The sequence below is a fragment of the Octopus sinensis genome, linkage group LG21 (assembly GCF_006345805.1).
Source record: "Octopus sinensis linkage group LG21, ASM634580v1, whole genome shotgun sequence".
Taxonomy (NCBI): domain Eukaryota; kingdom Metazoa; phylum Mollusca; class Cephalopoda; order Octopoda; family Octopodidae; genus Octopus; species Octopus sinensis.
In genome coordinates this window covers 8,013,803-8,026,659 of record NC_043017.1, presented here as the reverse complement: position 1 = coordinate 8,026,659, position 12,857 = coordinate 8,013,803, and the positions used below count along the sequence as shown (strand labels likewise).

Genomic DNA, 12,857 nt, shown 5'->3' with positions numbered 1-12,857 from the left:
CTGTGAGGAACCCATTGACCCAATTTGCTGACTTTTCCAATGGCACAAAGGTATCAATGAATGGTTGACTGACCATATCGAAGCTTCTCTAAAATTGTGTTGGTTAGATTCTCATTAACTTGTAAAACATACCCTTTTACAAATCAACCCTATTATAATAAGGTCCTGCAGCTTCACTTTTGTGATTGAAAATAAGTCTGTCTGAATGTTGAGAAAATCTGTACTTTTGCAATTAGCCATACACTATCTCTTCTTTGTGAAAATGAACTTCCTGTGGAAATTGGAAAAGGAAGTGATATCCAGCATTCATCTCTTTTGCCAATATATTCTGTTATGGTCCATGCCTCACTACTAAAGAACTGAACTATTTCAATGCATAATTTGCATAGTTTCAAATAAAATAAGGTTTACAATGGAAATCCTCAGACAATATATATGAACATGGGATTCAGGTTGCCAACAAACATTGTTTTACTATCATTAAGAATATGCATCAACACCTGACACTCAACAAAACACCATCTTGGAACTTTCTATGACCTGCCAAGTTCATTCATGAATAGTATTATGTCCTTGTACACTAATATCAATACTTGTGCTTGTACACCAACAAACTTGATATGTTTTCAGATGTACTTCAGGGAGACATACAAGCAACTTACCTCTTCTTAGTTGTTTTGGATTATATAATGTGTATGATTATATGTCTGCATCATGCACACACACACATGCATGCAAGCACACACACACACACACACACACAACACACACACACACTCACACTCACACAAATAACAATCTTACTAATAAATGATATTCATAGTTGAGGGCTCTGTTTCTTAATTAACAGCCATAACTAACTACATTACACACACACACACACACACACACACACAAACAACAATGTCCAAAATGATGTTCAAGTTCTCAGCTCAACTACTTACTTGAGCAGGCTCAAGTTCCTCTAACTCACAAATATAAGCCAAATGTACTTAACTCACTTTCTCTCTCTCTCTCTCTCTCTCTCTCTCTCTCACACACACACACACACACACACACACACACAGAATGGACCATAGGGTGGTACTTAATAGATAACAAAGTCAAAATATTCATATCCAAGTAAATCTTTAGTATATGCTCATACATGAGTTAACATTACCTGAGCATAGTTTTGAGAAGTTTCATTAGTTTCTATAGTTTATGTGGATATGACCTTTAGGGAAGGAAAGCAAAGACACTTGACCTCATCTTGTCACAAAACAGAATTGCAAACTATACATATGATCACTTGATCTGATGGAAAAAGTAGTGAATTCTCTTTGAAATCAAACCCAACTGTCTTAATAAGAAAAAAAAAAAAGAAATTTAAAAACTACTTTGGATAATGTAGTCCTAGATATATTGTGTCTGGAAGAAAGACAAGATGATCACGGTTGATAAACCAGTGACCTTTGGTTAAACAATAACAACAACAATGACAACAGAAGCAATGCACTTACTTGTTCATTACAATTGCCTACAATGAGAATCTCTTGAAGTGTTAAATATACTGGAGTGCCCTTATCCAGAGGAGGGGTGTTGAGAGGAGTCAGTCGGTGGGATAAGACAATAGAGGAAGAGTCAACATCAACGACACTTATTATATTATCAGCCTGCAACAAAAGGAACAAAAGAAAACAATAAGTATTCTGTATAAATATATACTACTGGCAAAAGTGCTGCAAGAGAGGTTATAACAAAGAAAAGAGTTAAATGAATGTTTCAAGTCTACTTTCAAAGACAACATACTCACTATTATGAGAGGATTTGGTTTCCTTTTATTGGTGTCAGTCATTGGGATGCATCCATAATGGGACCCCACAGTTACTTATTTTATTAGTCCAACTTATTTTAGTCTGCTACTTACTTTATTAACCTCTCTATTGAATGACTGAGTTTTATCTTTTCAATATAAAGAGACCTAACTCAGTGCACTGGTAGACACACACACACACATGAATACAATGTACCTGAATATATATTAATGACACAGACAAATAAGGGTAAAAAAATTGTATCAATTTGATAGTGAATGAATGAAGGGAAAAAATGTTTGTAATTTCAGACTTATTTGTTCTTCATCAGAAAAAAACAAGAAACAAAGAGAGAAAAAGAAAAAGAGAGGAGTTAATCCATGTACATTTATGCAGAGGTCATGCTTTCCACATTTAATCAACATCAACTAATATAATTTTATATTGTTATTCATTGCTTGTATTCTTATATATTTGAATATATTCTACTCCATGCTGATGTAGTCTGACCAGCTTGCATCCATACTGAATCACCTTTCAGATTTACAACTCAGGTTCACCTGGATTACCATTTCAGAAAACTTTGGATTACACTGGATATATTTTATTGCATCATATATCAGGTGTAGCTGTTTGGTTGAGAAGCTTGTTTCCCAGCCACATGGTTTCAGGTTCCAGGTATCTTGGACAAGTGTCTTCTGCTATAGACCCAAGCCAACCATAGCCTTGTGGATAGATTTGGTAGACAGAAACTAAAAGAAGCTTGTCGTGTTTGTGTGCGTGTGTGTCCCCGTGCGTGTGTGTGTCTCCTCCACCACTGCTTGATGACTGTTGTTTGTTTATTTTCATCTTTTGCCTTTTACTTGTTTCACTCTTTAGACTATGGCCATGCTGGGGCACTGCCTTGAAGAATTTTAGTCAAATGAATTGACACCAATACTTGTATTTTTTAAACCTGGTACTTATTCTATTGGTCTCTTTTGCTGAACCACTAAGTTACTGGGACATAAACACTATATATGCAGTGTATGTATATTAAATGGAATGTTCATCTCTCAAGACGTGATTAATAATTTGAAAAAAACATTAACATTAACATATTTAGGTGCAGGTGTGGATATGTGACAAAAAGTTTGCTTCCCAACTACGTGGTTCTGGGTTCAGTCTCACTGCATGGCACCTTGGGCAAGGGTCTTCTACTATAGCCTTCAGCTAATCACAGCCTTATAAGCGGATTTGGTGGATGGAAACTGAAAGGAGTCTGTCATATATATTTCTCTGTGTATGTGTGTGTGCGTGCGTGCCCCAAATTTTTAATCTGTAAAATCTATAGGAAATTAAATTTTAAACTTTTAGCAATGTATTTTAATTTTATCCATCTCTTCTACAACCTGTTATCTGTTAGTGTTGCAGGTATGACAATTTCTTGCAGTGGTAATCAGAGTTGGAATAGCACTCTCAGGGTGGAGTATAGAAAGATCAATCTTATCGTTCATTAAGTGAAGATGTTAAAGTTGATGTTTTAACTCTTGAGATAGCTGGACAGCAGAAACACTCCTCAGGCAAATGTTTTGGCCCTTAATTTCTTACACTCTAAGTAAGCTGGGACGCATCCAGGTCATGACTTTTGAATGCCTTTCAGCTGACATTTTTTAGCAACTTGGATATCAGAGTCTTGTGCATTTAAACTGCTTGGCAATTTCATCTAGTTGTAACTCTTCTTTGTTGACTCAGCTTTCAAACTTATATTTAAAAGAGAAATAATGTTGGTTGTCATGGTAGCTTAACTCCTGTTTTTATAGAGATGTGAGATAAATTTCATCTTGAAACAGTTAACAGTACTGTGTTTCTCATTGAGAGGTAATCAGAGGTATGGAGAATTAAATATCTCAATTCCAGAAAACATACTAAAGTGTCTGTACTGGATTTGAACTTGTAACCTACAAACTGATAATACAATACTTTACCAACTCAACCAATTTGGTTAAGACTAAGGTTATACAAAACATAGATTATTTTCTTCAGACACAATAGTTATCAGCAAATATTGATATCTGGAAATCTATCAGCAAAATTATTGATCATTTGGTAAACAAATTCTGTTCAAAGAAAACTCTAATTTATGCAATCACTGCCAAATGGATACACAGTGTATGTATGTGTGTGTGAGTGCAGGAGTATACATTTGATTAAGTTTGTGTGTGTGTGTGAGTGAGAGAGAGAGAGAGAGAGTCAGTGAGTCAGTCAGTATGTGTGTGATTAAGCAAGTATATAAATATGTGTAATGGAGTGAGTATGTGTGTAAATGGATGCAGACATGGTAGAACATTTGAGAAATTCATTTTCTAATCATGGGGAGCCAGGTTCAATCCCATCATGTGGCATTTGGAGCAAGTATCTTTTCTCATAGCCTCAGGTCATTCCAAGCCTCATGGAAGAAACTGGGAACAGTGAAACTATAGAAGCCCATTGGATGGGATGTATGTGTTATATAAAGGCCCAGCTTTGTAACCCACAAGTCTCTGCTGATTGTGCCCCAGAATTACATTTATGGTACAACTTGAATATGAATACTCACAGTCAAAACTGACAGAGATCCATTTACAATTTTTTATGTGTGAGAGTTGAATATGTATATGGGTGACTGAGTGAGTGTTTGGGTGAGTGATTGAGTGTGTGTAAAGTATGTGCATGTGTATGATTGAATGAGTACTGGGTGTGAGTAAGTATGTGTGTTTGGGATTAAGCAAGTGTGTGTATTAGTGAGAATGTGTATGTGAGCTAATAAATGTGTAAGTGAACATGTGAGTGTGTGCTAGTATGTGAGTGAGCAAGTATGGTGTGTGTGTGTGTATTTGAGAGTGAGAAAGAAAGATAGAGAGAGTGCATGTGTCTGTTTGAATATATTAGAAATGATCATAGCAGTAAAGACCATTACATTGTATCAGTCCTAAGAATGGAGGTCCATTATAGTAAAAGTGTAAAAGATCAATGAGGAAACACAGAATAATAATAATGGGAGTCAAATACTCTGTCACATGAAAACAATACTATAGGTTGTAAGAAAACAATGAAAGTAATAAAGGAATTCTTTACAAACTGTATTTAAATTATTTCATGTATATTTTTTTATAGGATATCAGATTTTCACAAACATGTAAGAAGGGTCTGTGTATATACACATAGACAGACAAACAACTTTATGTAAAGGAGCATGCACACATGCACACACACACACACACACTATCCATAGACACAAGCAACAGTACCTAGCTTGTCTGGGTTTAATAATTACAATAGAAATGATCACATGAAGTCACTGTATTAAATAAATTGCTTTGAAAAGGTGTTGACAATCTTCTGCTCATTTACAAATGTTGATCCATTCAAAATTGTTATACCAAAGCAATTCAGAAGATAATTTAAGTTTACTTCATAAAAAAAGTGTCTGGACTGAACTGATATCCTCCGTATCCAACTCATTCCCTATCTCTAATCATCTTGCGCAGGACATTGACCTCCTGGAAACTGTTCAGAGATGTGCAACCAAGCAAATACCCACCATCTACCATACTATGCCTTGCTTCCCTGGACATAGATACATTGAAGCTCTGACATCTGGCAACTGACTTAGTAAACACCCACAAAATTATTAACCACTACACCAACAACCACCTTGAGCACCTTTTGAGCTCCATGTGTCTAAAAAAACATGGGCATGCCTACAAAGTCAGAAAACAGTGCAGCTCCCATGACTTTTGGAAACATTTTTTAACACTCAGATTTGTTGAAGCATGTAACAAACTACCTGCATCAGTTGTAAATGTTTGACTGCGTTTTAAATTTCATTTTCAAAAACACTTCTGCAGTAAAATTTTAATGTATCAAAATTGTATAGAGAGACAGACAGATAGATAATATTAACTTTGCTAAATGTTTCAATGAAGGGAACCAAGAAGTAGTTTAACTATAAGTATGCTGATCACTATGAAATGGTTATCAAGTAAGCAAAGAAAGCATAGCATAGAAGTTCTTCATAATTGTATTACTGATGTTGAATAGCCTCAGATGACTGGAGTTATTCAAAAACAAAACCAACAAATAATGTGAGTAGTAATACACAAAGTTTACTTTATTTGAAATTGTTCGGATGGTGATAGAATTAAAATACTACTTTCAAAGCTTGCATTGAAACACGTTTGTTCCATAGTTGTGACGCTTGAACAATATCAGAAACATTTGCAGAAGAGATAAACTCTAGTCATTTCTCTCTTTTATGATTTGCAATTGGAGTTCATTTCCCACAAAGAATAAATAATAAATGGTTAATTGCAAGAGCACAGACTTTGTCAGCTGATAGCATTTTTGATTAATTCTGATTGGACATGCTTTGAGACCTAATATACCAGTAATCACTCTTTTGAATCACAAAAATTAAGCTATAGGGCCTTATTATGTTGGGAAAGCTTTACAAAAGATGCACATTTCACAAGTTAATGAGGAGCTAATCGGAAACAATATTAGATTTATTGAAACAGTTTAAATTGCTAAGGATGGGGACCAATGGTGACAGCACAGTGGCCAGGGTTGAGTACACATTTCTTATGGAGACAATCACTTACAGAAATGATAGGAGATGTTAAAGAACAACAATAAAATGTAAACTTTTCCAAATCAAAAGGTTGGTTGATCTGTTTTCTGTAGTATTAAGAAAATGAAAGAAGTATTTCCCCTTGAAGATGATGCTAGCCTATCACAGGTAATCATTGTCATGGAAAGAACTGAGCAACAAACTTTGGAAGCCAAATATTATCAATATTATCAATGCTGTGGTATGTTTACATTGGTGTTATAGCTCCATAATACCTACTTAGATCTCGAAAGATTTCTATATAGGAGCATTGCAATACCAGTTATAATAACCCTCTAGTCTTCTGTGACTTCTAACAACTATCAAATCTAGTTAACAACAACTAATATAGATATAAATGTACATTTCACCACTTCATGTGAACATTGTGTTGTAATTAATAAACATCTAATGTTTATTAGCCACAACTAATAAACATTAAAACAGTATTCAATTATTCCTTTCTCCTTTTTTGAGAATGGAGAGGCTTTGTATAAAAGAGAGCTTTTATGCACACATACATACTGTGTACATAAGTGAGAGAGAGAGAGCATGAGATTGTGGATTGCATGTATGTGAACAAATATTTTTTAAATGTTAAAAGCATATGTGTGTGTAAAATGTGTTTGTGTGTGCATGAACAAGTGTGTATAGCGTTTATAATGATACACATAAACAGAGATAACAGTGAATCATTTATCTGTATATGAAGATTACCACAAACATTTCAACTGTAAATATATTGTAAAATAGGAATAGTTTACCTCAATAAAGGATTTAATTTCACCTAAAACTAAATTCCATTCCATCTGATCATCTGGTTCATATGTGGTGGTATAGTCATCAATTTGTTTGGCTAATTCCTGAAATAAAAGAATGAATGGAACAGAAACTTTTTTTTTTTGGAAAAAATCCACAAGACATTTCAAGTTTCTATTATTTGAAGTACATTTCAATTGCGGTAAAACGGATTGTCTTGAAAATTGGTTTTTTGTGTTCTGTATTAACTCCAATCATCTTGGCTCAATATCACTGTAGTTGAAATTTTTTTTAGTGTATGTTATACAGTATAGTGTTCATGACCTATGCAGGCCACACTGCCATACTTGTGAGATTGATGAATGTGGCTGATACCTAGCCTGAACATCCTATAAGTAAATGAGAGAAAGAGAGAGAGAGAGAGGTGGGGGCTAGCAGAGATGAGTCAGAACAGTCTAGTTTGAATGCTTGCAACAGAGTAAACTTTGCCAGAAGCATGCAAAGTCTGTTTGACGGGGTTTTGAACCAGGTGGCTAGTTAAGCTCACTGCCCAGTTAGGCCAACATTTAATCTTATCAGTTATCTGGCTCATCTATCTTGACTTTTATTTCATATTTTTTTTTAATTTAAAAAATTTATTTTCTTTAATTTCTAAAACTCATTTTTCTTATCTCTTGTTATTTCATATTTTGGTGGAGATATATTTCATCTGATGCAATATTGATCCCCAAATCTTCAGATACTCTAGCACTGACTACTTTCATTAACCACTAGCCAATAAGGGTTACTTGAAATAGCAACCAAATCTCTTTCAAATCATGCACCACCATCTTTAAAAAGAAGAAGGATACATTAGATAATGTAGTCCTAGATACCACAAAAACAGGGACATTTATTTAAACCAAGCATTCTTAACATGCCCGGAATAGAACAGTATCAGGCATGTAAGGAACAGTACAGTATCTTTCACTGATTATCACAGAGAGAAAAATCTGGTGTTACAAGATCAAGTTTATTAATTTTACTAAATTAATTGAACTAAAACATTGTAAAAAAACTTTTAGACAGGTTGTGACACTAATTGGTACTGTTTTTAAAATTATTTTAAATGGATGAAAAGTACTGGACATGAAAGGAGGCAATAAGATGACAGGAGATAAAAAAAGATCAAAAATACATTAAGAAATAGTTAGGTCAGACTCATGAGTACCAAGCTTTAGAAAAGCAAACACTGGATTAAACATGAAAAGAAGCTGTTTATCAGATGAGTCAAATAGAGAGAATTGGATATTCAAATAATGTTGATGGTGCTTTTAATAGTAACCTGCAAACAAATACTACAAATGATATTTTTATTATGGTAGGATTGGGAAGGGAAGGACTGGTGAAAGGTTTATGAACCCAGAGTTGCAAATTCTTCACTTATTTCCCATTTAGTTTTACCATCACTGGTATACATAGGAACATAGCAACAATATAGCATTCTTACTTACTCTCACAAGATCTCGTACCAGCTTCATCTTCTTCAATAATAAACACACCACAATGAACCGTGCATAGTATCGGAGTTTCTTCACCATTAAATCTGGCCTAAACAGTAAGACAAACAGGCAGAGGATATTTTATTGGGGAAAAAATATATTAAATTAAAAACAATTGTGTAATTGAGGTTGAGACAGATGTGTATAGACATATAAGATTAAACACATACACATGTATATACACACACACACATACACATGTATATACATACACACATATGCATATATATTATATACACACATAGATACATAAATACACAAACTTCAGATGATACGTACATTACATTCCTGGACATAATATATACATATATATGATGATTATATATATATATATATATATATATATATGGTAAGATAGGAGAGAGACATATACACTACAGAAATACTTACATAACAATTCTAGACCCATTCAATTTCCACACACATATACTCATATATTCATGAATGTTATATATAAATATATGCAGATACAGATTTTGATGTACATAAAAAAGAAATATACATAAACACAGGGATGCAAAATGACCATATAGCTATTAAATTACACTAAAGTGCAACTTAAAAGATTCATAAAAAAACTTTTATTTAAAGTTTAAATCTGCCTAAAATTTAGCCATATCTTTGATTATTTTGCCATTGTTTTTACATTTCATTCATATTCCATAAGCATGAAAAAATCAACAAGGCTTAATTAACTCTAGTTAAAAGAAGCTTTACAATGCATATTCACTTTGAAAATATGACATGAGAAAATGCAAAGTTTTCAAGAAGCTATTTCTAACAGTCAAATTGCTAAATAGAAGTTTATACAATTCCATGTACTAATGACGCAAAGCTTTTGTAATTTGAGGTACAGCAGAACTCTGTCATATTTGAGCCTTTCATCAAGAACAGAGTCTGCTCTGGATGCCTTTGCAATAGCTGTTTCTACTTCAGAGAGATTTCTGCAAGCAACTGTTCATTTATTGCATGTTGTTGTAGATGTTCAAAGACTACTTCATCAAATGTTGAAAGATGATTTAAAACATTGTTAAAATGTTCAGTCCATCATTTCAACAAAACAGATGAAGCAATTAGAAAGTTTCCATCTTTGTTGTCTTTGCAAAATCTCTAAGATTAAGTGATAGGACATGATACCCAATACAGAAACCCTATCACAATGTAAAGTCAGTGATAGGCAGGCATTACTAATGAAACATCTACTTCATCGATATAGTCAGGTAACATAGATGAGAAATGATTGCATTCTCAAATCAGTCTTTTACAACCAGCTTGCTAGAAGTGTTGTACATGAGCACCACTGAAGTTTATATAAAAAATTTCTAAAGTGAAATCTGATGATGTGTCATATAAGCAAAGTAATGACTTTCTTCAAAGATTTAACAGACGATCATTGTAATTGGAGAATTCTCTGCATGAAAGCCACTAAACACTTCAAGTAGATTTCATATTGAAGCCCTTATTGAGAAAAGGAGGAATGAAAGATACTGAAAGAGATCCAAAATAATTACAATGCCCTGTAACTTTTTACTCCTTGATAGCTTCTATAGACTTGATAGCCTTGTCTTGCTCTCATTATTTCTTTATATCAATGTCTACTACAGTCCAATCCATGCCAACATAAAAAGTCAATGTAAAATGATGATGATACCATTACTTTGCTATGTCTTACTGTTCTTATTTCAATATGTCTCAGTAACATTATTTCTATATATATGCCTTACTATTATTATTTCTATATGTCTCACAGCCACAATTTCTACATGTCTCACTCCTGTTCACTGACAGCAAATCAATTAATTGTTCCTAAAAGATAAACATGAAAAACTGCACTACAAATACAAAATGTTGTAGTGTTTCTCTTACAACATGAATTACAAGCTGCATCCAGTTATTGAGTCTAATTGTTAATCAATAAAATTTATCAACCAATAATTAGCTATTATAATTTACCTGACAACTAGTCCTATCAATGAAGCAATGTTGTTAAATAGTATCACACAGCATATAACAATAATAATGTTTAAATAGCAGAACAAAGTAACATGTTTCACACTGAAATTAATATTATGATTATCAGCAACAACAAGCTTTAAATAATGTAGTTAATTAATTATTGATACAACATGATAAAGGTATTTTTATAGAGAATTGATTAGAAAACAATATTTCATTAAAAAATATGGTCATTGATTTTGCAATAAAAGCTGTATGAGAATCTTAAACACATTATAATGTTCAACTAGAATAGACTAAGCTAGCTCCTATTCAGTATATACAAACTATATTCTATTTTCTTTGATATTATTGCTATTGATAATGCCTTTCATTACAAGTTAAAATAAGAGTATTAATCAGTTATGCAATTGGAAATGGATCAGGTCAACTAATTATTGTTTGTGGTTTATCTGGACAAACATGCACATGTCTTATAACATAAAATATACTATTGCTGTTATTGTTATTTAGTCCCTTGGTCAAACCTGATTGAATAGGCCTATCATCAAAAACATTCCTATCTTAACCACCTTGTTTTCACTCAGCCGCAGTGTATATAAAACTACATTATCCAATATATCTTTCCTTTTTATTAACACAGTAGGGTGTAATTTGAGAAGAGGGTCTGATTGCTTTTTCAAATATGTTGAGCAATTATGTAAAAACTTCCCCATTGAGTGCGTGGGTGGGGGGAATAGTACCATTTAGCTTGGTACTCCACTGTTCTGATTTCAAATTCTAACCGCACTGACCTATAACTTTTAAACTTAAGGATATCATAAGCACCAGTAACATACTTACAGTGATGCTTTCGAGTTTACTTTTCTGCCTTAACCGTTAGCATTCATATTACTCTGTCAAATGTAATGTTTATTTATTTACACTGTTTTGGATTAATCATGTTTAATCTTGTAGCTTTGGGATTTCGATGATATGATGTTATATTTTTATAATGACATTGTTGGATGAGTATGAGGGGCTGGATTTGGTTGGTTTGAACATAAAACAAGTAGAATATTTAGGCTGGATATTGCTGGTTTAGATGCTAAAGGGTTAAAAGGAAAGCAAAATAGAATTTATACTTGGTTAAAAGATGCAAATACATAAAGAGCTATTTTATTTTCAATTCACCTAACTGAGTGTATAGAAAGGTATAAAAAGACCACCATAGATCACCAAATTAGAAAGTGGTGGTATACAACACTCAGTACCTGAGGACTTTGAGTATTATGTACATATGATGATGAATGTTGATATATGAGATAGTATGGCTAGAATTAACACTGGTGAAATGGAGCAACTTGTCATAGAAATATATTCTTACAGTTTAGGTAAATCTTCAAGCTGTGAAATTAAACCTAAAACCTTGTCATTGTAAAGCAAACATCTTAACCACAAAGCCATGCCTGTTCCCTTAAACAACATGCAATGATATATCTCAACAGTCAAGGCAATAGTATTATATAATTATTTGATATATTGGCAAAATATTAGCAAAACAGGTAGACACATTTAGATTCATTCATACTTTTCTGTGTTTATGTGGTGAATTGTGGAGTTGGCAGTAGTGTTTTAATGATACTGATGGCATTGACAACATAACCATAGGTCCAGTTAATCAGTTGAATATTAAGTTTTATCAAAACTCAAAAACAGTTCTTGATTTGTGTATTTGTGCATATGTCTACTATCTATCTCTCACACACGTACATACCACATACATACAAAAGATTTATAAATACACACACACACATATATATATATATATGCACACAACACTTATATATATACATTTACACATAAACACACACAACCATAAAACCCATTTGTATTTATGCGTAAATATATACATATGCACACAATGATTATAATACTTACATATTGTATATATGTATACATTGTGTATGTGTATGCATACATAAATACACACAATATTTATAATCACATAAACACTATATATATATATATATATATATATATATTTTATGTGCAAATATAAATAGCGTGTGTGTAGGGGGAGGGGTGAATATTCAAGTCTATGCACATGTGTATAAACACAAATGCACACATTCAGAGCAAAGCAACCTTATGCAAAGCTTGACATTAAGACAAAGACAACAATGAAAAAAGTCA

General features: G+C 33.0%; 1 protein-coding gene across 3 annotated transcripts in view; it reads right to left on the bottom strand.

The window, feature by feature from the left end:
• Nucleotides 1–12,857, bottom strand: part of LOC115222967 (protein SCAI) — a 291,294-nt gene that overhangs the window by 26,259 nt on the left and 252,178 nt on the right. For all 3 annotated transcript variants that reach the window (XM_036511837.1, XM_029793385.2, XM_029793386.2), the window contains 3 exons: nucleotides 8,679–8,775; nucleotides 7,191–7,289; nucleotides 1,503–1,655 (listed from right to left, as the gene is read on the bottom strand). In XM_036511837.1, coding sequence (XP_036367730.1) covers nucleotides 1,503–1,655; nucleotides 7,191–7,289; nucleotides 8,679–8,775 — 349 coding nt within the window. The remainder of the gene's footprint in view (nucleotides 1–1,502; nucleotides 1,656–7,190; nucleotides 7,290–8,678; nucleotides 8,776–12,857) is intronic.